Source organism: Hemiscyllium ocellatum, chromosome 15 (genome assembly GCF_020745735.1).
Source record: "Hemiscyllium ocellatum isolate sHemOce1 chromosome 15, sHemOce1.pat.X.cur, whole genome shotgun sequence".
NCBI lineage: Eukaryota > Metazoa > Chordata > Chondrichthyes > Orectolobiformes > Hemiscylliidae > Hemiscyllium > Hemiscyllium ocellatum.
Window position 1 is genome coordinate 59247597 of NC_083415.1, and position 26340 is coordinate 59273936.

Genomic DNA, 26340 nt, shown 5'->3' on the forward strand with positions numbered 1-26340 from the left:
GTGTTTAACACTACCAGAGCTTTTGCGTGCTTTCGTTTCCCAGAGTTGCAGCATTTACCCTCGAAAGGTTTGAAGTTGGTGGATGGTTTTGATGGTGTGAATAAGAAGATGTTATGGCATCAGAAACAGAGATGTAAACAGGTGAAGAGAATAACTTGTTCGTGCAGCAAGATGTTGTGATCTGGGATAGACTGCCAGAAAGGACAGTGATGTTGTTCCAACTGAAACATTCAAAAGGAAATTGTACAAAACCTGGGAATAAAGCAGACAAAACCGTGAGGGAAGAGCATGGAGAATTAGATTAATTGGATAGCCCTTTCAAAGAGATGATGCAGCTATGAGGGCCAAATGGTCTTGTTCTATGCTATATCACTCAAAGTTTATTATTTGTATCTCTGCTGGTCATTTGGAAGTGCCCAGTAATACTGTCCTACTGCTGCTACCAAGTATAGCAAGGAGCTGATCAGTGAGATGAAAAGGGCTTCATGCCAGGGTAGATGTTAGAATAAAACTACTGTACATTTCCAGACAGAATAACACTCAAAACATTCTTCACCTGCGGGAACCAAGTTTCTCTCAGCTCTAGTATTTTCAATGTACATCTTAGTGGTGAACGGCTTGGGAAGTAGGTCCTGCTGTTAGCAGAGGAAGAGCTACAGCCTGATTTACTCAGGCACAACCAAACTGGTCACAGCCTGCCAAGGAAGAGGAGCTACTCTGGATATTGCAGATGTCAGTACAATCATTCTCCTCTCACCTGCTCCTCGGGAGATTCTGTGCGCAGAAATTCCGGTTGCAAGCCATGAAACTGTACCCTTAGTTACAGATAAAATAAAAACCTGCAGATGCTGGAATCCGAAGTAGACAAGCAGGAGGCTGGAAGAACACGGCAAGCCAGGCTGCATCAGGAGGTGGAGAAGTCAACGTTTCAGGTGTAACCCTTCTCCAAGTCTTGATGCTGCCTGGCTTGCTGTGTTCTTCTAGCCTCCTGTTTGTCTACCTCGGAACTGCACTCCCCTGGAATGCAGCATCTAACATGAACTCCTTTAGGTCCTCAAGCCTCAAAGTATTCCCCTCATTCTTCAAAGTGAAACCAGGTCAGCCTGGCCTGCTCTTCACTGCTCCTTCTGACCTGACGTTCAAGGCCTAACTTTAAGGTTTTGAGAAACTTCTCCCCAAATTGACGTTCAGATTTGGGTTGTTGAAAACTGCAACGTTGGGATGAATAGGTTTTTAGGCGAAAGTGAGGACTGCAGATGTTGGAGATCAGAGTCAAAATTAGTGTGGTGCTGGAAAAGCACAGCAGGTCAGGCAGCATCCAAGGAGGAGAAAAATCAACATTTCATTAGGAATGAGGCTGGGACCCTCCGGGGAGGAAAGATAAAATGGATTTTTGTTTGCCAGCTACTCAGGATTATGGAACAAAGGCAGACAATAGGGGTTCAGGTACGGAACCTAACCTTATAACCTAACTGAACAGTAGAAATGGCTGAATGGCCTATGCCCATGTCATTGTATGTTTCCCTTTCGAAACTGGCAGTCTCGGCATCGGGACTGAATTTTCAACATGAGCGCAGGAGGACTTCTTTATCTGACAAACTCATCCCAATGGCAAAAATCTCTCCTTGACCAAACTAAGCTTTAGATAAATTTGAAACCATTGCCATTTCTTTTGTTAATGATTTTCCACTGTCTGAGGAAATCTTGTTAACGATTCCTCTCACCAGCTCTGCATTCAGGATTCTTGAATCTACTTTGGACTGAAGTAGTATCTCTATTCAGATGGTCTTCGATGACAGGCTTGCTCCCTGTGCAGATTTACAAGCTGGTCGATTCTGTTGTAAGGGGACTGATAGATGAATGAAGATGGAAGAACCCTGGTGAATGAGCGGAAATATTAAACAGAAATCTCACAATTGTTTGCTGTCTGCGTGAGTGGCATTTTTAAAATTCACTCATGGGACGTGGGCATTGCTGCCCGACCGGCGTTTGTTGCCCTTCCCTAGTTGCTTCTTGAGAAGCTGGTAGTAAGCTGCCTTCTTGAACCGCTGCATTCCACACGCTGTAGGTTGACCCACAATGCCCTTCGAGAGGGAATTCCAGGATTTTAACCCAGCGACAGTGAAGGAATGGCGAAATATGTCCAAGTCAGGTTAGTGAGTGGCTTGGAGGGGAACTTGCAGGGGGTGGTTGTTCCATGTATCTGCTGCCCTTTTCCTCCGGGATAGAAATGGCTCTGGGTTTGGAAGGTGCTGTTTGAGGATCTTTGGTGAATTTCTGCAGTGCATCTTATGGATAACACACACTGCTTCTATGGAGCGTCTGTGATAGAGGGAGGGGATGTTTGTGGATTGGCGTCAATATGGGTTGCTTTGTCCTGGATGGTGTCGAGCTTTTTGAGTGTTATTGAAACTGCACCCATCCAGGCAAGTGGGGTATATTCCATCAGACTCCTGACTTGTGCCCTGTAGATGGTGAACAGGCTCTGGGGAGTCACGAGATGAATTACACACCGCACTATTCTAGGCTCTGACCAATTCCTTCTAAAAGACAGAATTCTTGCTGATTTCCTGAGGACTGTGATATTGCTGCCTTGTCGTTCTTGATTTCCTACCTGGTCCTCATCCTGATGGTACAAAAACTCATCCCATAGTCTCAAACACCTTGGGGCACCTTAACACTCATACTGCAAGATCTTCTTTCCACTTCAGTCTAATGACTTTTGAAAATCAGTTTTATTATTATCTACAGGTAAAAAATGAGGTCTGCAGATGCTGCAGATCACAGTTGAAAATGTGTTGCTGGTTAAAGCATAGCAGGTCAGGCAGCATCCAAGGAATAGGAAGGGCTTATGCCCGAAACATCGAATTTCCTATTCCTTGGATGCTGCCTGACCTTTTTTTTAGATTAGATTATTTACAGTGTGGAAACAGGCCCTTCGACCCAACAAGTCCACACCGACCCGCCGAAGCGGCAACCCACCCATACCCCTACATATACCCCTTACCTAACACTACGGGCAATTTAGCATAGCCAATTCACCTGACCCGCACATCTTTGGACTGTGGGAGGAAACCGGAGCACCCGGAGGAAACCCACGCAGACACGGGGAGAACGTGCAAACTCCACACAGTCAGTCGCCTGAGGCGGGAATTGAACCCAGGTCCCTGGCGCTGTGAGGCAGCAGTGCTAACCACTGTGCCACCGTGCCGCCCTGCTGTGCTTTAACCAGCAACACATTTTCAACATTTGTTATTATCTAGCTTTTTTTAAAAAAAAGTACCTACTCTCTTGTTTCTTTTCACTCTGAACATTAGTAACGGCTCACATTGATATAGCACCTTTAAACTAGTAAATTATCTCAAAGTGCTTCACAGAAGCATCCTTGTGGCACCAAATCAAAGCCAAAGATGGCATGGTGGCTCAGTGGTTAGCACTGCTACTTCACAGCACCAGAGACCTGAGTTTAATTCCAACTGTCTGTGTGGAGTTTGCACATTCTCCCTGGATCTGCGCACGTTTCCTCTGGGTGCTCCAGTGTCCTCTCACAGTGCAAACATGTGCAGGTTAGGTGGATTGGCCATGGGAAATGCAGGGTTACAGGGGTTGGGGAGGGTGGGTCGGGTGGGATAGCTTTTGGAGGGCCAGTGTGGACTCAGTGGGCCTAATGGCCTGCTTTCCACAGGAGGGATACAATGATTCTAGGTCACATGTCAAAATCCTGGAGGTTTTTGGGCTGGAGAAGGTCACAGGGAATGGGATGAATGAGGCCATGAAGAGATTGGAAAACCAGGATGCGGATTGTAAAATGGAAGCATTGCTGGATGGGGTGTTCATGCAGCTCAGTGCACAGACACACCTCGGTTCGAGGTAGGGTACAGGCTTAGTTCATGGAAGACTGAGGAGGAATGCTATTTTACACAGGTTTCTCATATCAGGAAACTGTTAGTGCCAATAAAATAAGACTACAGTAAGATTCAAAGTAATTTTGTCAGTTCTGCTACGTGGCTGTGCCCTATTGAATCTGTCCAAGTTACTTCATGCAGACTGTGAGCACCAGTCTCAACCTTCAATGTGTTCTTTGCAGAAATCTGACTTGGAATAAACTTCAATAAGATTCAGGCCTTGTGCTAAATTCACCTTTTCAGGGCATTTCTTACTGCTCGGGTTGTTGATGGTGAGGGTGAAATTCCCATTCTTGGAGACTATTGACATGCATTACCACTGTGGAATGAAGTCAACATCTCTTATTCATTCTGCACCCACAATAATTTACATCCCAATCTCAAAACAGCTAGCACCAGTCAGCTGTCAGTGCCATCTCTCACAACAGCTGTCCACAAGGCACATCCCAGAGTGGCACTGCCATTTTAGCAACAAATTTCCACAGTGGGAGGGGGAGACTAGTGGTATACCACAGGGATCAGTACAGATGAACCTTCATTATCCTAATGACATAAACAGGGAGTATTTTGTTTGGATAATCAAATGTTCAGATAATCGAATGCTGGATAACACAGTTTAGCCAAGCATCAGAACCTTGCGATCTTGTTTGGATAATCCAAAATTCGGATAATTGAATGCAGGATAATCGAGGTTCTTCTGTATTTGGGCCCCAGCTCTCCATGGTACAGATAAACAACTTGGTTAAGGGGGTCAAATGTCATATCATTGTCAGTGTCAGAGACACCACATTTTGAATGAAACATTAAACCGAAGCATTGTCTGGCCCCTCAATTTGACATTAAAGATATCCTGGTACGGGATGACCACTCCTTAGTCATGCAGTATTCATCCCTCTATCAGCTACATGACTTACTAGGTGCCTTCTCATTGCTGTTGCAGGGTGTTTACTGTGTACAAGTTGACTTCTGTGCTTCCTCCATTGCTGACACATCACAACTACTCCACGTCCTTGTAAATTACTTGCAGAATGTCCTGAAAGATGCTGTATAAATACAAATCCTTTCTCAATCCATACTAAAATACATCAAAGCTACCACCAACTTGAGAAGGCCTTTTGACGTTTTGGACGATTTCCCAATGGCCTGGAATTAAATCACCAGCTGTCAACCCTGTTCAAAAAGGGCCTTTTTTTAGCCCAATCTCTTGCAGAAAGTCCACCTACGTTCTCACTCAGACAATACTGGGCTGGCCTCCAAAAGAAAAATGGAATGAATCCACCATTTTTCAGAAATGTAAAATTCAAAATTATTTGGAAAAACAGCTTCAAACTAAGAGGTTTGCGTGTGTCTGTGTGTGAGAGACTGTGTGTTCATGAAACTCTGTGTGTGTGTGTGTATGCATGTGTGTGTGCATGCAATTGAGTGTGTGTGTGTGTGCGCATGCGAGTGAGTGTGTATGTGTGTGTTCATGTGAGTGTGTGAGTTACCAAGAGAGAGGGAGAGGTTAACAAAGAGGATGCTTTTAAAGAAATGTAATGTTTCTCTGGCCAGCTTGAGGGAACTGTGTGAACCATAATATTGGACGATTGCAAAATGTTTGTGGTTTTGAATCTGAACAGCACCTTTTTGACCTTCACAAAGAATTTGTTTTAATTTCCTATGAGTTTGTATCGCAGCAGACTGAGGTTTGGGAGGTTTTAGACATCTCCCCAGTGCTACATATCTGAATGATTCTCATCATTTAGCTCACTCGCACCCGCACCCAACTATTTATTCTCCCCCTCCACAACCCCGCAGTCTCTGAAAGTAAGTTTATCAAGTTGAGGATTAACTGTGGCTCAGGGGATAGCATTCCTTCTTCTGAATCCACACAATTGCAGAATAGTTACTGCCTAAAATGAGACCATTCAGCCCATCATTTCTGTGCAGACTTTCCAAATAAGCAATTCTCCTAATGCCACTCCCACCAACCTTTAGCCCTGTACATTCAATCTTGTCAGATAATAATTTAATTCCCTGTGGAGTGACCCTGCTTCCACCAGACTCTGAATCAATTCATTCCCCAACCACTCGCTGTGTGGAAATTGTTTTCCTCATCACACCACTGTTTCTTTTTACCAATTACCTTAAACCTCTGCCCTTTTGTTATTGGCCCTTCTACCATTGGGAACAGCTTCTCTCCGTCTCTCTGTTTAGTTGATAGGATTTGAATATTTAGGTGGCTGTTTTGACAGTCGCAGACTCAATGGGACGAAGGAGGTTTGTGCTGCGCTTAAACCTCTATGATTCTGTCCCGATCCCTCATTATTTTGAAAACTTTAATCAGATTTCCTTTCAGCTTTCTCTTCTCCATGGACAACAGACCCAACTTGGGGTGGTGCAGTGGCTCAGTGGTTAGTACTGCTGCCCCACAATGCTAGGGAACTGGGTTCAATTCCACCCTCAAGGTGACTGATGTGTGGAGTTTGCGTATTCTTCCTGTGTCTGTGTGAGTTTGCTCTGGTTTCCTGCTACAGTCCAAGGATCTATAGGTTAGGTGGATGGGCCATGCTAAATTGTCTGTAGTGTCCAGGGATGTGTAGGCTGGGTGGGTTAGCCATGGAAAATGTAGGGTTATGGGGATTGGTTCTGGGTGGGATGCTTTTTAGAGAGTCAGTACAGACTCAATGGGCCAAATTACTTCTTTCCATACTGTAGGGATTCTATGAACTTCTCCAGTTAATCTGTGTGACTGGTGTAGTTTGTAACTTTGAGAGTTCAAACCCCTCTGTGGGAAGTTGCATGTTTAAAGGTCAGCTGATATCCCAATGTAGTCCATGAGATGCTGTCTTTTGGTTGAGGTGTAAAATGCAGCACCTTTCTGATGAATGTACAAGATCTCCAAAACTATATTAAAGAAGAGAAGTGACACTCCCCCTTAGTCCAAGTCATGAAGGAAAATTCTCATTTTCGGGTTCTTATCACCTTATTGTTTGCGAAATCATACTGTGCACAAATTAATTCTCGCCTTTCCCTGTAGTACAAGAGTAATTAGGTTTTGAATTTCTTTTTGCCTATGAAGTGCTTGTTTTTATTAGATTACTTAGTGTGGAAACAGGCCCTTCGGCCCAACAAGTCCACACCGACCCACCGAAGCGCAACCCACCCAGACCCATTCCCCTACATTTATCCCTTCACCTAACACTACGGGCAATTTAGCATGGCCAATTCACCTAACCTGCACATTTTTGGACTATGGGAGGAAACCAGAGCACCCGGAGGAAACCCACGCAGACACGGGGAGAACGTGCAAACTCCACACAGTGAGTCACCGGAGGCGCGAATTGAACCCGTGTCTCTGGCGCTGTGAGGCAGCAGTGCTAACCACTGTGCCACCGTGCCACCCACATATATATATCCTGAGGCCGTGAATCATCTTATATACTTACCAACTGAAGATCTGAAATCCCTTCAACTGTCATGGCTCCTTACAGCTATATTAAGGAATTTCCCAAATCTTACTTGCAGTGGAAGCTGCTTATTTTAGACGTAGGGCTCTGTTCTTTGCAGACAGAATGAAGATTCTGTTAGTTTCAACTCGACAAAATAGCTGGTCCTCCTTGGTGTAATGTCATGGCCAATCAGAGCCAATCTGCTTTAACTTTAAACAAAACCTGGCAATTAACTGTCAGTCATCATCCAACTGGTGCATTCCCCATGGCAATGCCTCTACCAATCAGGGTCTACTTGTTGATATCAGCACTCTGTTCTCATACAGTTTAAATGTTGTTTGCCTTTACTGTGGTATTCTTGTGAATTGTAGAAAGTGCGGACTGCAGAAGTTGGAGAGTCAGAATCTAAACGTGTGGCGCTGGAAAAGCACAGCCAGTCAGACCACATCCGAGGAGCAGGAGAGTTATAGTTTTGGGCATAAGTCCTTCATCAGAAATGAGGGGCAATTCCTGATGAAGGGCTTCTGACCGAAATGCTGACTCTCCTGCTCCTCGGATGCTGCTTGACCTGCTGTGCTTTTCCAGTGCCACATGTTTCGACGCTATTCTTGTGAGCTGTCCTGATTAGCACAAGATGAAAAGCTGCAATAAAAATGTGTCTTTCTTCAGCAATGTTTAAATGTTTGTTTAAGTGCCTGAGTTGCTGTGAATGAAATGACAATGGTAGGAGTGGGGAATGCTGTCGGGGGCTGCAGACTGCCCTTTGGCCACTTGCCCATCAGGTTCCAGTTGGTCAGCTAGAGTAAGAACCTCTGAATGTCTAGCGCCATTTTTAACAAGTGAGGCAACAAATGGGGGATTGTGTCAGATGTAAGGGCTGGCCACCGAAGGGCTTTCATAGCTGCTTTAAGTCCATAAGAAACAGCAATAGGCCATTCAGCCCCTTGTGCCTGCTCCACCATTCAATAGGATGGCTGACCAGGGTCAACACACCTCAGGCGAGGGGAAAGGTTGAGAAAGAGAGCCCTTCATGGTAACCTCAGGCAGTAGCAGGAATTGAACCCACGCTTTGGTATCACTGTGCATTACAAACTGAACTAACCAGCCCCCTTCCCTAATGCTAATTTTTCTTTTCATTTCTTTCCCGTGTGCTTATTCCCCAAGGTTAAATCGTCGAGCCACTGTTCACTTCAGGTGGCTCTGAACTGGCTTAACGTGACTTATTTACGAACTTAAGCTTGCAGCTAACAGGCAGGATTTTCACAGTGGGCCCGTCCTGTCTCCCTCTAAATTGAAGACAGCTTTCCGATGCTGGGAATTGAATGCAGTAGACTGTTTACCCGATCGTCATGACCCCATCTTGCCCACTCTGGTGAACTCTACTAAATCCAGTCCAGTAAAATGAAGGTATAAATTCTCCCATACATCGGCAATGTTAATTAAGGGCTAAGGTCAGGACCCTGGAGATAACTCCACCACTTGTCTTTGTTTGGGACTGGGCAATCGTTTACGTCCATCTGCAAGGGCAGGAGAGAAACTGTCTGAAAGGTGGCACCTCCGGCAATTTAGCACATCCTCAAAACCGCACAGAACGTCAGAGCAGATTATTTTCTCACATCTCTGGTGGATGAGTTCCAAACAACACCATTACCACTTTAAGAGAATACCTGGGCTACGAGCAAAACATAAAATCACAGAATCACACTTCACTGAGAAGCATCTTTTATTGTGTGGAAAAGCAGCAGGCCAGGTACTGACCTAAATTGGAACAGATTCCAAGAACTCTGACTTCAGAATCATGTGTTTGTGAATGATATAGTTGGTGTAACAAATATATCTTTAACCGGTTCTTGTCTCGTTAGGTAGTGGATTAACTCATACAACAAAGTAACCAAGGAACTGGAAAAGAAATCAGAGCATACGGTGGTGTAGTGGCTGTCTGCTGGCATTGGTAATTCCAATGAACTGTGAGTTCAATCCTCACCAAAGCACCCATTGAGAATTTGGCCTTTAAAATGCCAGAAATTAAATACCTGATGTTGATACAAGTGAGTGCAGAGCTGTCCGATTGGCTTAAAGAGCCAACTGGATCCCTTATATCTGTACACTGCATGGCCTTTCTGTCACTCCATGTAAACAGAGCTGATAGTTCACTGCATAAATAAACTCCTTGTTCTGCTGCTAAAGAAATACAGGTGGTTAAAGACTGCAGCAACTTCCAGGTCTGAGGTTGTCCACCGTTGAATATCTCATCTGGATGACATATTGAATAAATGACTATTCAATCATATCATAGAACGCGCAAAGCACAGTAGGAGGCCATTCAGCCTGCACTGTCTGTGCTATCCCTCCAGAGCAATTTGCCTAGTCCCTCTCGTCTGCCTTTTCCTTTTAGACCTATAGTCTTTTCATCTTTGGATAGGGGTCCAGTTGTCTTTTTCCAATGGATCCTGCACTCTCAGAAAGTGCATTCCAGATCCTAGCCATTCACATGCACACAGTAGATATTCCGCTCATCGTCTTGGCTTCTTCTGCCATTGACCTTAAATCTGTCTCCTCTCACTCTCAATCCTGCCACCCTACTCCGTCCGAAAAGGGGGAGATTGAGAAAAACATACATAAGAGGGGGGTCTATAATAGTGAGACGATAGGAGAGACTAAAAGGTTGCTGGTTATTGGAATGAAATAACTAAATAATCAAAAGGTATGTCCAGAGGAGGTGTGAATGGCAGCGTCCTGAACGGAGCCTATCTGAAATAAAGACAAGAAGGAAAGGGGCAAAGCCTAAAGTAGCAAGTAAAAGGAAACAAAATGGGGGCAGAATTTATGATCGAAATTGTTGAACACAATGTTGAATCTTGAAGACTGTTAAGTGTCTTGTCAATAGGTGAGGTGCTGCCCTTGTAATTATTTCTCTTGAGAATTAAGAGAATAAATAAGTCAGAGTCCGACAATTAAATTGACAAGAGAGAGAACTAAGTGTTAGAGCTGCTGAGGACCCACATTACTAGGATGGATTGAATAGCCTCCTGTTTTCTCTGATACTATGATTCTGTGAGTCAAATTCAAATCCAGTTCAGTTCAAAGTTTGGATTGCTTTTGTAAGATTAAAATTTGGGTTTGCGTGATTCAGACTGGCTTTCAATGTAAATATCAATAAGGAATGATTCAATTCAGTGTGTGTTTCTAATTCAGCAAGGGGATGTGGGCCTGGCTGTTTAAGCCAGATTTATTGCCCGTCCCTAACTGCCCTTTGAGCAGGGCAATGGTGAGCTACCTCCTTGAACTGTAGGCACCCCTCCAGTGCTGTTTAGGAAAGAGATCCAGGATTTTGACACAGAGACAGTAAAGAAATGGTGAGGTGTTTCCAAGTTAGGGTAGTGAATCGTTTGGAAAGGAACTTTCCGAAACACATTCCATATTGGAGTCAATTTGTTCCTGATATTATTTGTTTTTCAGATCAGATAATGATCTGGCAGAGCATTTATATTCCTAATGGAGGGTATACAAAGGGGAGGCGATGGCCTGGACTGTTAATCCAGGGACCCAGTTCAAATCCTGCCACAATTATTGATGGAATTTGAATTCAATAAACATCTGCAATTCGGAGCATAACAAGGGCCGTGAATCAATTGTCCTGAAAAATCCCTCTAATGGCCTTTAGGGAAGGAAACTGCTGGTGTACATGTGACTCCGAATCTCCAGCAATGTGGTTGATTCATAACTGCCTTCTGGGCGATAGATGTTGGCCCAGCCCTCAACAGCCTAGTGCAATGAATTTAAAAAAGGAAGTATGGAATGTTGAAACCACTGCTGAGCTATCTTTCTCAAGAGTAAACTGGGAAACAAGACACTGATAATTGTCAGTTTTGATGCAGCGATGGCCGAAGGAAATCGGTGCAATATCCAAAAATAATTTTAAAGATGAAATATGGTATCAGTTTGCAGACAGCTGTGGCTTAGGGGGTAGATAGGCAATCAGAACATTGCTGGTTCAAAGCCATAAGCTAGAGAGATGAGCACAAGAACTAGGCTGACATTCCTCTGCAGTACGGATGGACTGTTGGTAGGGGCTGACTTTCACATGAGAACAATGTGCCTGTTCTGGATGTGCCAGTATTTTGAAGAAGACAACATGTAAGGTACTCAGTGTCCTGGCCAAGATTCATCCCTCAATAAACATTATTGAGCAGATAATTTATCTTGGAATCATAGACACTTTATGGAACAGGAAGAAGCCATTTGATGGATCATCTTTGCGCCAGTCATGATCGTATTACCGCTCACGAGAGCTTAATGCCCACAAATTGGTTGTGACATTTCTCGTACCAGCGACTGCATTCCAGGAATAAAACACATGCTTGGTTGTAAGGGGTGGCTAAACCGAAGCTATTAAATATTCAGAGGTGGGAGTGTGTTGCTGGAAAAGCATAGCAGGTCATCACAAAGGGCTCTGGGCCGAAAAGTCGATTCTCCTGCTCCTCGGATGCTGCCTGACCCACTGTGCTTTTCCAGCAACACACTCTCAACTCTGATCTCCCAGCATCTCCAGATCCCACTGTCTCCTATTAAATATTCAGCTCCCCCATCCAATCCAACCCTCCCCTCCTCCTCCCTGCATCTGTGACCTTACCTGTATCTGTGAACTGTTATCCCTTTAGCCTGACATCAGTAGGAGCAAAGCTATTACAACAGCAGCTGAAAAACATCATTATACAATCAGGTAGCGAGACTTACAAAAGTGAAAATGCGTTTGAAAAATCTGGTTTTCCATAATGTGATGAATAGTTTACAAAAGGGGCAATCAGTTGACGTGTGGGTAGGCTACACCTAGAGTACTGCACACAGACTTGGGTCTCCTTATCTCAGGAAGGATATGACAGGTAGTTCTCCTCTAGTATAGTAGTTGCATTCCTGTGCGACACTGTGTTATAGAAAATTGTACCATATACATATTTGGACCTGTGGAAAAAACAGGGTTGGGGCAGAATATCAGTAAAAATCATAAAAATAGTAGTTAGCCTAACACAAACGATAGTACTGTCTAAGTAAATCTTTAAATCTTACATTTTAATGAAGTAAATTTAAAACTGTAACACTAAAATCACTGACAACAGCATTGTACCTTTCACGAAGTTTTTTTACCAGAAAGCGTGCAAGCGACTGATCATGTGATGCTGACGTGGAAGTCCAGTTGATTCTCTTCCCCTGGTTTGAAACAAAGACTACAATTCCCAGTTCCAAGCTCAGTTTCAAGGCTTGCAGAGCTGATTGCATTCCTGGTTTAGCTGAACACACTGAGTGTGCATTTTGCAGATACAGGATCCTGAGGCTGGGTTTTGCCGTTCAGGTAAGTGACGGGGATGGAATTGCGTAAGACAGAGTTCACTTTATTAAAAAAAGTCCGCAATTCACTAATTGCTTTTCAGCCAAATTGTGTTTAATTAAAGCACGTTATCAGAGAACTACCTGTATTGTCACAGAGGGAGTTCAACAAGGGTTCACCAGACCGGTTCCTGGAATGATGGGACTGTCCTGTGAAGAGAGATTAAGCAAACCGAGGCCGGTGTTTTCTAGAGTTTCAAAGAATGAGAGGTTACCTTGTTGAAACCTGCAAAATTTTTGAAGGGGTGGACAAGGTAGATGTTTTCCCTGGTTCTCTGGAGAATCAAGAACTGGGGTACACAATTTGAATTGAATTGAATTTATTATCACGTGTACCAAGGCAAAGTGAAAAGCTTTGTCTTGCGAGCAATACAGGCACATCACAGAGTTAAATGGCATAGATAAATAAATAATAGGTAAACAGCGGCAAAAACAAAAACACAGTTACAAGCGAATGTTAACAGTTTGTGAGTCCATTCAATATTCTAACAATAGTAGGGTAGAAACTGTTACAAAACTGGTTGGTACATGTGTGTTCAGGCTTCTGTACCTTGTCCCCGATGGTAGAGATTGTAGAAAAACATTGCCAGAGTGGGATGGATCTTTGAGAATGCTGGCGGCCTTTCCTTGACAGCGGGCCTGGTGGATGGATTCTATAGATGGGAGGTTGACCTTTGTGATTGTCTGGGCCTAGTTCACCACTCTCTGTAACCGTCTCCGATCTTGAATGGTACAGCTACCATACCAGGCAGTGATACATCCAGACAGAATGCTCTCGATGGCACATCTATAAACGTTGGTAAGGGTATTTGCCGTCATGCCAAATTTTCTCAGCTGCCTGAGGAAGAAAAACGTTGTTGGGCCTTTGTAACCGGTGGTGTTCACATGAAGAGTTTAAGAAAGCTTGTTGTGGATGATCACTCCCAGGAGCTTGACATTCTCCATTCATTCCACCTCCGTGCTGTTAATGTGTAGGGGGTCATGAGTAACGTCCCGCTGAAAGTCAATAAGGAGTTCCTTGGTTTTGCCGGCATTGAGAGCTAGGTTGTTCTCAGTGCACCATTTTTCCAGGTCTTCCATCTCCCGTCGGTAGTCTGTTTCATCGCCATCTGAGATACAACTGATTATGGTAGTGTCAGAAGCGAACTTGTAAATGGCATTAGTCTGGTATTTGGCGATGTAGTCATGGGTATACAGTGAGTGCAGTATGGGGCTGAGTTGCACCCCTTGGGGGGCTCCAGTGTTCAGTGTTGGTGAGGATGAAATATTGTCCACATTACTTCAAAAAGGGGAGAAGCCATTTAAGGTCAAGCTTAGCATTCTTTTCCCTCAGCGGCTTTTAAATCCTTGGAAGTCATTGAACGTAGATTGGTAGATTTCCAAATACCAATGATGTAAAGGGGTGCAGGCAAAACATAAGAAAAAGGTATTGAACTGAGTGATCAGCCTTGATCGAACTGAATTGTGGAACAGACTCTATGGGCTGAAGGCCTATTGCTACTCCTATGGTTCAAACATGTTTAGATTTTCCAAGAGCATTCAGTAAGGTAGCACATGAGAAATTATGATATAAGCATGGCATTGACAGTGATATATAAAGATGGTGTGATTAATGGATAGAAACCAGAGAGAAGCAGTCGGTCAGGTAATAGTCAGGTACTGCATGGGCCAATATTTAGAGGTCCATCCATATTAGGTGTCAGGGGCTGAGTGTTATCCATCTGGGTTTGCTATTAACACTCAGCTAAGTGAGATAGTAAGCTGCATCAAGCATACAGGCTGAAAAGCGATATAAACAAATCATGTGTCTGGTGGAAAAGTTATTTACATATGAAGAGAAAAACACAAACACAGACTATTTTTAAAATTCTGAGAGATTGGGAAATGATAGCATTCAGAGGGATGTGGAATCGCTCAAAGTTAACATGCAGCAGAGCAAGCAATTAGGAAAGCAAAGCCTCTGTTAGCCTTTTGTTACAAAGATCTTACAGTGTCAAATTAAAGGCACCTTACTACAATTACATACACTCCACACCAGCAGAGCTGTTTGGAAGGAGGTGGCAGCAGTGTGGTAATGACACTAGACTTGCGATAGTGTTAGGGTGAGGGCTCCGTTGTAGGTTCAGGCTAGTTGTCTGGGAACATGAGCTCAAATTCCATTGGAGCTTGCAATGAAATTGCATTCAGTAACATCACAAGCTTAAAAGGAAAGGAAATGCTCACCTGGTAATGATTATGTTCAAATAGCCTACCAAGTTCAGTAAGTTAGGGGAAGGAAACCTGCTATCTTACTTGCTCTGGGCAACATGTGACTCCAAAGTGATTCTTATCCGTCACCTGAGCATTCTGGGTAAACAACCTCTAATGCCAATAACTCACACCTCAATGTTACAATTTCTAAACATTTTTTTCCTTCCCAGAGGCCAAATATAATTGTCCTGGAAAGAGTTCAATGAAAGCTCACAATGAAGGGGTGAAGAGCTTGTCCAATGATGTGAGGTTGGAATCTGAGCTCGAATTTAGGGGCTTGACAGCTGATAGGCTACAAAGATGTTTCCCCAATATGGAGTCCAGAACTAGGAGGCACAGTGTCAGGATAAGAGATTGGATATTTAGGGCTAAGCTGAAGAGAAATTTGTTCATTCAAAGAAAGGGCTGTGATCATTTAGTATTTTCAAACCAGAGATCAAAGGAATCAAGTGAAATAGGGAAATGGAATCAAGCCAGAAGATCAATCATGATCTCATAGAATGGCAGAGCAGTCTTGAAGGGTCAAATTGCCAAGTCTTGCTCCTATTTCTTCCGGCACTATCTCGCAGTGTCAGCTTTCTGCCACTAGAGGCCCATGTTGACCAGTGGAAACAGCACTGCATCTGGTTCCCGTGTTTATGGAGAGTCATGATAGCATCAGTACTGCACAGGACAGAAAACATTTAAACTAAGATTTCTCAAACTTAATGGAAAACAGATCCCAGACATTAGCTCTGTTCTTAGCGTTGCACAGAAATTGGAACTGATGGAACTGAAACCTGGAAATTAAAATATTGCAAGGAATGCACTGAAACCCATGTGAATTATGGCATTGACAGACTGAGGGAGCCCAGTAAGGCAGACTTTGGTTTGAAGAGAGGCCCTAATGTTAAACTTGGAGGCAGGCCAGTAGAATCACTAAATTTTAATAATACTCAAAATATAAGTGCAAACTTTTATCACATCTTCAGACTCAGTTGCTGCAGGGAGCCTGGGCTGGTTTGAGCTGCCACAGGTTCAAATATTTTACGTAAAGAATTTTCTCCTCTAAATCTGGCAATGGGATCCTGGGCATTAACTGATGCTTTGGTAGACAGATGAGTAGGGGTCTCAAGGGTTGTGACAGGGGTTTGCATGGCAGGGCATAATCAAGAGAGTGAATGACCCTTTACAATGCTGTAATTTTTATATAACTCTGGGTGAGTCTTTTTCTTCAGGCTCCCCCCCTCTTGCTGAGGTTTGGGTGCAAGGCTGGGTAGGTCCCTTCCGCTGGAAGCAAACAGCATTTATTTTGACCATTAGTTTCATTGTTAACTGAAGGATGATACTCAGCAAGATCCCAGCCTTTTCCAAAGTAAAGTGCACATGAGTCCATTTGGATATGTCATACCTCTCAATGGTGTTTGTCTTCAGAGATATTGTCTTCTTGTTGGGATGACCTGATTCTTGCATTTTGGTAGACTTTACTCCCTGAGAGGAGTGATGCTCTGCCCCCCGCCCCCAGCTCCCCCAATAATGGAGCTGATGCCCACACTTAGTTTAGCTCATCGTGCGGCTTGGAACACCCGGGTGTGCCCACTAGCATGCACTACCAGCTGCTCAGAGGTATAAGTGTGAGTTGAGAACACTGTGGAAAGCCAATGTACCTTAGTCTCATTCATAGGCAGTGTGGCACTGACTCAGAAATATAGCCCTGTCACAGAACTCCATCCCCCCACCTCCACAATTACTTGCCTGCTTGCCTGTTGGTGGTAACTAGGCACTGGATAACCATCTCAGCCTGACAGACTCACAGTCAGCGTTCCCATAACGTCGTGACAATTCCTGACTACACTTCAATGTGGCTCAGGCAGCAATATCCTCATCACTTGAATTTACAAAGGATTTGGTTCAGGGCCCCACTGCAGAGAATTCAGCTGAAGATCTTGTCAGACATTCCCAATTATGGGGCATCGAGGGAGATGCCTTACTTCACAGGAGACTTTAAAGGCCCAAGGTGTTTGGAAGTGAAGCCATCTCTCTATTTTGAGGAACAGCACTGGAATGTTCGTCTTTTGCTGTGCTGCAATATTTATCTCTCTGTCAGAATAACTAAAAGAAACTGTCTGTTCATTGTTTTGTTATTGCTTCTGGGAATTTGTAGTGTGAGAATTGGCTGCCAAACTCCCCACTACAACATTTCTGAGTACTCCCATGGCATCGAGATGTTCTGAGATTGTGAAATGGGGGAAGGGGGGAGGGGTTGCTGAAAATGCAAATCTTTCTTCTTTATGTGTTAGCATTTATTTTGAACTACATATGGACACAGATGAGTGGTGGACCCAATACTGATAACTGATGTAAATATTTTAATATTAATTACTTAATTTCCATAATTAAAACATTCTTTACACAGATAACAGAAAATGGCAAAAGATTTTAATAATTTAACCAAATATACAGTTATAAATCTCTGAAAATAAATCTATGACAAATATTTACATTAATGCACTACCATTAACTCATACTCTGTCCATCTACACAGGCTACAATGACTTTAATATCTCTCAATGCAGGGTGAATACAAGCAGGGAAATTTCAGTTCCCCAACTGTATCCAGCTGATGCATGTTAACCCTTTGATTACTGAACATTGTTATCGATATCAAGAGAATAGAAATTGCATTGAGGCATCTCTGAGTGGAATGTGTCACATGGAGGAAAGTTTAATTTTATTGCACTTTCTGAAATATTCCATAGGAAATGTTGTGCACCCCAGCTCTACGGATAGGTATATGGTAAATATCAAGAGAATTTCAATTGTATTGAGGAACCTGAGTGAAACAAGCTATATGGAGATAAAAAATGAATTTTACTGCCCTTGTTGCAATATTTAATTTGAAGTGTTTTGCAACATACTTTTTTATGAATGAAGTAAATTTTGGAATAAATTATCTTGCTAAGGCCCATCACCATAACAGTGAAGATTCACCAGCCCGCCCTGAGCTCAGGGGTATTAGTTAGCTCAACTGGCTGGCTGGCTAGTCTTTGATGCAGACAGATGTTAACAGCTCTAGTTCAATTCCCACAGCAGCTGAGGTTAGTGTGAGAGTCTCTCATTCCCAAGTTCGAGTCAAACCACCCACTGACTGTCTCTGTGACTGTGCTGACTTTACCTAGCAGAGCTTTGAAGATTGAATTATTTGAGTAGGTTACATCAGTTTGGCTTGCATTCCCATGAAGACAGAAAGGTAATCTGAGAAGCTGTTTTCTTTGGTTGGGAAGCAAGAACAAGGAGCAGGCAAGAGTGAAACCAGGAGACATCTCTTCACAGAAACAGCACTAGAAATGTGTAATTCCTTCCCCCAAAAGGTTGTCGATGCTGGCACAGGTAGTGGTTTTCAAAACAGAGTGAGATTTTTTTGGTGGGTAAGTGCAACAAGGGGCTGGCAGCAAAAGCTGACTGAATGGTTTTGAGGTACAGATCAGCCAGGATATATCTGAATGGCGGAGCAGACTTAAGTGGTACTCCTGTTGCACTGCTCCTCAACAGCATGAGATATTGTATTTACAGCATGGAAGAATTCCCTCACAGTAACGTAGCTATAAAACTCCCTGAGTTGGGTGATTGTTTAAGGAGCTGACCAGAATGTAGATTGAATAGCACTTGGTTTTAGAGCCCAGTCAACACAATTTAACACTCTCCATTTCTTTCAGAGTGACAGGATTCACGGACTATTACATACTCACAGCGTATTCATTTTCAATTAAAGAGACGGTTAGAATACTTCAGCTGTCAAAGGGTTAAGTGAATCATACAATCAGCCTGGAAACAGCCAATGAAAGAATGTTCCAAATGCACCTCTCAATACTCTGACAGCACCTCCCCACTTGCTTCCCCCATGAAACATGCGTCTTGGTAAACAACTGATGGAATAATACAATCAGAATATCAACACCATTGTTAATAGACTCTACGCACTGTTCCCCATTTACTTGTGCATCTTGTCCTCAAACACTCTAACCAAATTGAAGTAGAAACACAAGGTGGTGATGCCACAATGCTCACTCACTAGTCTGTACTCTCCTGTTTCGCAAAACAAAGTAGAATTCAAAATTAAGAATAATGTAGGACGGTGCAGATTTGAGGTTGCCCAAACCAAGGGGTTATAAGGTTCATTGTGATTTATCGATATACCCACCCATCCTGGTTATAGATATTCAGTCAAGATCACCCCTCCTCCCCCTGTATCCTCACTCAGAATGGTTTCACCCCCCACCACAGATCAAAATTATCCTCTACTCTCCTCACTGAAAATGGTTTAATCTCCCATCATAAACCAAGATCATCCCCCCTCCCACTCTCTGAGAATGGTTTAGCCCCCACCACAGACCATTATCATCCCCCCCCCTCACTGAGAATGGTTTAACCCCATTGGCCATGTATCCAGAATGTAACTTGGAAATCTAATTTCTGATTGGAGGGCAATTAGTCATGGCAACAGCTTTAAATGGCCTGTTTGGATGGGTTTTTTTCACAATAAAGAAGTTGAGGTTCCCTTCACCCCAAAGACACCACCAGGTCAAGATTTTACACAATTTCAGCCCACACACTGTGACAGCTACAGTAACTTCACCCACCCACCCCCCAACAATCGATGGTCCTTAATTGACAACTCCCTCCCCCAACCCAGGGCATAAATATAATGGCCTAACACAATGACACGAGAATGAATGTGAAAATAATTCATAGCTTCCTATTCAACCGAGAGCGGGTCGCTAATGTTCGTATTACACTCGAGAACACAACACTCGCTTTCCAAAAGCCCAGGGGGGGCTGTCGCTGGCATGAACAGGTGTGTACTAAAACCCCTGATCCCCACCCACCCAGTTTCCCCCTCTTATCTGAGATGTTCCTTCCCCCCCACCAACCCCTTCAGGAATTGAGTGGTGTGCGGCGCAGCTGCTCGCTAGGACCCAGTAGAGTCTCTCTCCATTACCCCCCCCCCCCCCCCCCCGCCTTCCCCAAGACAGCTGACAAATTGAAACGCTTCTCCAGGCTTCAGGCATTATCAAGGCAGCTTTGGAGCCTGACCTCTCAGACACGACACGCATGTTATCTCAAACCCGGATTCCCCAGGAGACGCTCAGGTTCAAAGAAGATGTGCACGCTAGTCTTTGCAAAAGCTGCCGTCACTTTAGTTTGAACTTGGTCAGTGAGAGAGACGCATGTCATTTCAGTCTCTCTCTTCCCCCTTGCCCGGCTGTATCCTGAGTATTTCAGTTTATTTATTGTTCATTGAAATTCACCCCTCCCCAACTCTTCCCCCCCCCCTCCCCACACACACAAAAACAACACTAGTTGTAAAATCCTGCTATTAAACCTGTATCCCTGGACAAATATCTCCTTTCTAGACTAATCCAGATCAATATTCAAACCCCAGTTAAGGACAGCGTTTTGTTTCTGTATTTATAAAAGCTACCCAAACGCGACGGTTTGGCGTAAATTACGATACCCTGATGACGGTACAAACTCTTTTCAATGTTATTGCCAAATAGATACATCAATTAAATTGTACAATTAAAAAGATACCTGCTTTACTTACTTTGGGATAGGAAGAGATTTTTTAAAAAAATCATTTGACTTTAAGAGAAAAGAAAATTAAAAAAGGGGCGCTACAACGATTGAAAACTTAATTTAGAAAAATTGAAGTTGAAACCGTTGGTTTAAATCTCGGTTTTGCTGTGTGTTTATTTTGGGGAAAAAAGGAATATTTTTAAAAAGAACCTTTTTTAAAAAAAAATGCCCTTATTTCAATAAGTAAATACTAGGTCAGACACACTAGACACCAACCAATCTCCTGAAATCATTTCGGAAACTTCGGGAGTGCAATAATCTGGAAATTCGAAATGGGATGCAGAGTTCGTATGCGAGATTTCCATATCTTTATCCAAGGATAGTGAGTCCAAGGGGCCAAGCGCCAGGTTTTCAAAGTTGGCGCTGGAGATAATGTCGAGAATCTCATCTTCCAGTTCCTCGTCTGAAGAGCAGGAGGCGAGGGATCTGGTGGAGGAGGGAGATGATGACCGCAGGTCCCCCAGAGGATGGCTCAGCGCTGCATCTCCAGGGGAGCCTGGTCCCTGGGGACTCTGCTCCCCCTTGGGCTTACCTGGGGGATCTGGATCCGGGCCCAACTCATAGTCTTCGTCTTGGCCGCTGGCATCCTCTTCATAGGAAGAGCAGCTGCCCTGCCGCCCTGTCTCCCTCCTTCTGGGATCTTCCTGTGCCTCCAGCCGGTCATCCCCAGCGGTCTCGGTTCTGGGGCCGCCCCTCTTGGTTTTCCAGGTGCCTTTGTCCCTGGAGCCGCCGCCCCCTCTCTGCGCCTTGTTGCTGAGGTTCTTCCTGACCGAAGCCACCTTCCTGCTCAGCATCTTGGCAATGGCCCCGCTCTTGCCCTTCTTCCTCGGCCGGTACTTGTAATCCGGATAGTCGGCCATGTGCTTGAGCCGGAGGCGCTCGGCTTCCTTGATGAACGGGATCTTCTCGGTGTCCGCCAGCGCTTTCCAGCGCTTGCCCAAGCGCTTGGAGATCTCGGCGTTGTGCATGTCCGGCGACTGCTCCATGATCTTCCGCCTCTCGATCTGTGACCACACCATGAACGCGTTCATGGGTCGCTTGATGTGACCACTGGGGGTCTTGCACCAGCCCGGCTCTGATCTCAGGCTCTCTCCATCGCTGGAGTCTTCAGTTACCATCCTTGGAAGTTTGGGAGAGAGAGAGACAAGGGGACGGGGGTGTGTGGGATCAATCGAGAACCTGTGGAAGGAATCGGGCTGGGGTAGACTTCAGCAGCTAAAAGCCTTTCCTAGGAAGAATAGTCTTTGTAGGGTTCCTGTTTCGCCCAGCACACTGTAACCCCATGCGCTCCTGCTCACTTCGGAGTTATAGCTTTATCTGTGTGTATAAATTCTCTCTCTCTCTCTCCCTCTTCACACACACCCTGCAAATCCCACCCAGCCTCTGCTTGTATTGGCTGCCGGCTGTACTCACAATCTGCCCGTTCACCAATCACCCGAAACCCAGACAGACAACAACCAGCGCTGGTCAGAAAAATACACCTTTGATGTCAATCGATAGGGGTCTTTTTTGCAAAGAGCACCAAACGGATTTCACACCAGCTCAAAGAAATATTGTACCTCTCTCAGCCTCTCTCCCCACCTTCCCTTTATGTTAAAACAAAATCTACAAACCCACTCTCTCTGAAATGCAGAAACGAATCCTAAATAGCGACGGTCTCCTTGTAATGAACCAAGTTTCCTTTTACGATAACGCCTGGCGAATCCCAAAGGTCCCAAGACAGTTTAAACTCGGTTACTGAGGTCGGTTTTAAGGAGTGGTTTAGACAGCCCAGGGGTGAACAAGGTTACTAGACTCAAAGACACGCACTCAGCTTTCTCTCCACAGATGCTGCCAGACTTGCTGAGGGGTCTCCCCCCGCCCCCGCCCCAGCCCCAGCCCCAGCCCCAGCCCCAGTAATCTCCAGTGTCCGCGGATCTTTATTTTATTTCAGGGTCAAAGGGTCCAGTCAGTCAGTCAAAGGCGTTACCATCAAAGGCGGAGCTGTGCTGTTTGATGTGCACGAGCCAGAGGAATCGCCAAGGTCAGACAGGTGTCATCAGTGCAGGAGGAGGCCATCCGGCCCATCGTATTATTACTGGCTTTCCAAATGAGCATTTGAAGTTGGTGTCCTCCTCCTGCCTTCTCCCTGTAAGCCTGTACATTGTTTGTAGTTGAATAAATATCCAGCACCATATTAGATCGATCGTTTCACAATTCCTGGTAATAGAATCATACAGCACTGAAACAGACCCTTCGTCCAACTCAGACACAAAAGCCTGAACACGTACGCCACCAGGTTCGAGGGCAGCTTCTTCCCTGCTGGTACTAGACTGCTGAACGGACCTCTCCAATTGCAAATAACATTGCTTTGTGCACCTCCTGTATAATGGTAACCTTTATGCCTTGCTCTATCTCAGCATCCTATGATCTGCATGCCCTTGTTTGCTATTAATTAGCCTATATTACTCGCAAAACAGAACTTTTCACTGTATGTAGGTACATGTGACCACAATAAATGAAACTAATAATCAAATTGTCCACACTGACCAAGTTTTCCAAACCAAACTAGTCCCATTTGCCTGCATTTGGCCCATATCCCCCTCAACCTTTCCTATCCATGTACATGTCCAAATGTCTTTGAAATGCATCTATCACTTCCTCTGGCAGTTCATTCCACATTCAAACAACACACTTGTGAGAAAATGTTGCCCCTCAGATCCCTTTTAAATCTTTCCCCTCTCACAAACAAGCTTTGCTATTCAGGAGAAAGTGCAGATGCTAGAGATCAGAGTTGAAAAGTGTGGCGCTGGAAAAGCACAGCAGGCCAAGCAGCATCAGAGGAGTAGGAGAAATGATGTTTTGAGCAAAAGCCCTTCATCAGGAATGATCTTTGCTATTGGGCGGCACGGTGGCACAGTGGTTAGCACTGCTGCCTCACAGTGCCTGTAGACCGGGGTTCAATTCCCGACTCAGGCGACTGACTGTGTGGAGTTTGCACGTTCTCCCCGTGTCTGCGTGGGTTTCCTCCGGGTGCTCCGGTTTCCTCCCACAGTCACAAAGATGTGCGGGTCAGGTGAATTGGCCAAGCTAAATTGCCCATTGTGTTAGGTTAGGGGTATGGGTGGGTTGCGCTTCGGCGGGTCGGTGTGGACTTGTTGGGCCGAAGGGCCAGTTTCCACACTGTAAGTCTAATCTAATCTATTCACCTTATCAATGCCCCTCATGATTTTATAAGCCTCTGAGAGGTCACCCCTCAGCATCCTGTGCTCCAACAAAAAGAAATGTCCCAGCTTATTCAGCCTGTCCTTACAACTCAAACCCTCCAGTCCTGGTAATATCCTTGTAAATCTTTTCTTCACCCTCTCTAGTTTAATAATATCCTTCCTATAGCAGGGAGACCAATGTTTTTCAGACCGGCTTCTTTTGCAATGAGTTATAAGGATGGAGGTAAACACTGAAGAGAAAGCGGATGTAAGGAATAAATGTTTTTCTCTGTCCTCATATGGAGGATATGAAAAAACTTCCCAGTGATAACTGTAATTCAGAAGGTTGAAGTGAAAGGGGAACTTGATGACACTATAATCACTAGGGAAGTGGTACTGTGCAAACTGATGGAGAGGGGAGTGGTAAGACTCAAGGTGCTGATGGATTTTACTTTAAGGTCAGGCTAATGAGGTAACAGATATTAATTTTCCAAAATTTGATACATTCTTTGAAGGTTCCATTAGACTGTAGAATAGTAAATATAACCCCTGTATTCAAGAAGAGACAGAGGCAGAAAAGAGGAAACTATAGACCAGTCAGCTTGATATCTGTCAGGGCGAAGGTGTTCAAATTGATTGTTGTGGCAGAGGTGGTATCTTTAGCAGGAGGCATGGGTTCAAGTCCCACCTGCCCCAGAGGTGTGTGATGATGTCGCTGAACAAATGCATTAAGAAAATAGGTAAAATTAAGGAAACTTTAACTGGGTACTTGGGAAAACTCCAAGTAATTAGGAAAGAACCAGCATTGTGTTATAAAATGGGAAATGGTGTTTAATGAATTTATTGATTTTAAAGAGTAACATGTCCTGTCAATAAAGGGAAGTCTGTTGATGTATTTAGAGGATATTTATCAAGCCTGCACATAAAAGGCTATTGTACAATATAGGAGCTCAGAGTAAGCGAGCAGCATGGCTAGCAGAATGTGTAGGGTATGGATAAATTGGTTTGTTTCATGTTGACAGCTTGTGACAAATTGTTTCCTACAGGGGTCTCTACTGGAGCCTCAATGTTTTGCACTTTTATCATTGACATTGATGAGGTGATGAGAGCCATGATGGGTGGCTAAATTTGCAGATGACACAAAGATAGGTCAGAAAGTATGTTGTCAAGGTGACGTAACAAGGTGCAGACCAATATACTTAGGTTGAATAAGTCCACAAAAATCTTGCAGGTTGAGTATAATGGGAGAAAATGTGAAGTTGTTCACTTTGGGAGAAAGAATCTTTAAAAAGCAGAGAATTAGTTGAATGGCTCAGTGGTTAGCACTGCTACCTTACAGCACCAGAGACCTGGGTTCGATTCTATCCTCACGTGACTGTCTGTGTGGAGTTTGCATGTTCTCCCCCTGTCTGTGTGGGTTTGCTCAGTTTCCTCCCACATCCAAAGATGTGTGGTTCAGGTGGATTGGCCATTCTAAATCACCAAGAGTGTCCAGGGTTGTGCAGGCTGGATAGAATAATCATGGGAAATGTGGAATTCCAGGAATGTGGTAGAGGGTGTTGGATCTGGGTGGGATGCTCTCTAGAGGGTCAGTGTGGATTTGATGGGCCAAATGGTGCATTTCCACAGTTTAGGGGCTCTATGATATAGCACGTGATTAAGAAGGTTAACGGACTGCTCATCTTCATCCCGAGAGGAATTGAAGAAAGAAGTATTTTCTGCTTCAGTTATACAAGGCATTAGTGAGACCACATCTCCAATACTGTGTACAGTTTCAGTCTCTTTACTTAAGGAAGGATCTAAATGTATTAGAAGCAGTTCACTGGAGGTTTACTAGATTGATATCTGGAATTAACAGATTGTCTCTTGGGAATGATTGAACAGATTGGGCCAGTTTCAGTAGAGCAGGGGGTGATTTAATTGAAGTGTTTAAGAGACTGAATATCCTTGAATAGACAATGGTGGAAAGGATGTTTCACTTCTGGGTCAGCCAGAACTGGATGGAGCGAGGGGAGTTGGGTGGATACTGTTTTAAAATGAGGATGGAGGGTTTCCATCAGAGGGTTGTATAGTTTTGGAACTCTGCCTCAGAAGACATCAGAGGTGGGCATTCACTATTATTAAGACAGTGCTGGTTAGATTCTGATACAAAGTGCTGCAGAAATTCAGCAGGTTTAGCAGCATCTGGGGGGAGGAAGCAGTGTTAGCATTCCAAGTCCAGTGGCCATTTCTTAGATTTACATTAGATAGGGAATTAATAGCCATCAGGGATGGATGTGAACATGGAACTGACAGCACAAACAAATCAACAAAGATCATATTGAATAGTGAAGCAGGCTTAAAGGACCAAAGTAGACAAGCAGGAGGCTGGAAGAACACAGCAAGCCAGGCAGCATCAGGAAGTGGGGAAGTCAACACTTTAGGTGTAACCCTTCTTCAGGACTCAAGAAAATGGGTTACACCTGAAACGTTGACTTCTCCACCTCCTGGTGCTGCCTGGCTTGCTGTGTTCTTCCAGCCACCTGCTTGTCTACCTTGGATTCCAGCATCTGCAGTTTGTTTATCTCT

At 44.2% G+C, this 26340-nt stretch overlaps 1 protein-coding gene across 1 annotated transcript; it reads right to left on the reverse strand.

Annotated features, from left to right (window-relative positions):
• Positions 1–20763: 20763 nt before the first annotated feature.
• sox12 (SRY-box transcription factor 12) lies at positions 20764–21930 on the reverse strand. Its single transcript, XM_060836162.1, has one exon. The coding sequence runs from the start codon at positions 21703–21705 to the stop codon at positions 20764–20766; it is 942 nt and encodes a 313-aa protein (XP_060692145.1). The 5' UTR covers positions 21706–21930.
• Between the last annotated feature and the right edge of the window lie 4410 nt (positions 21931–26340).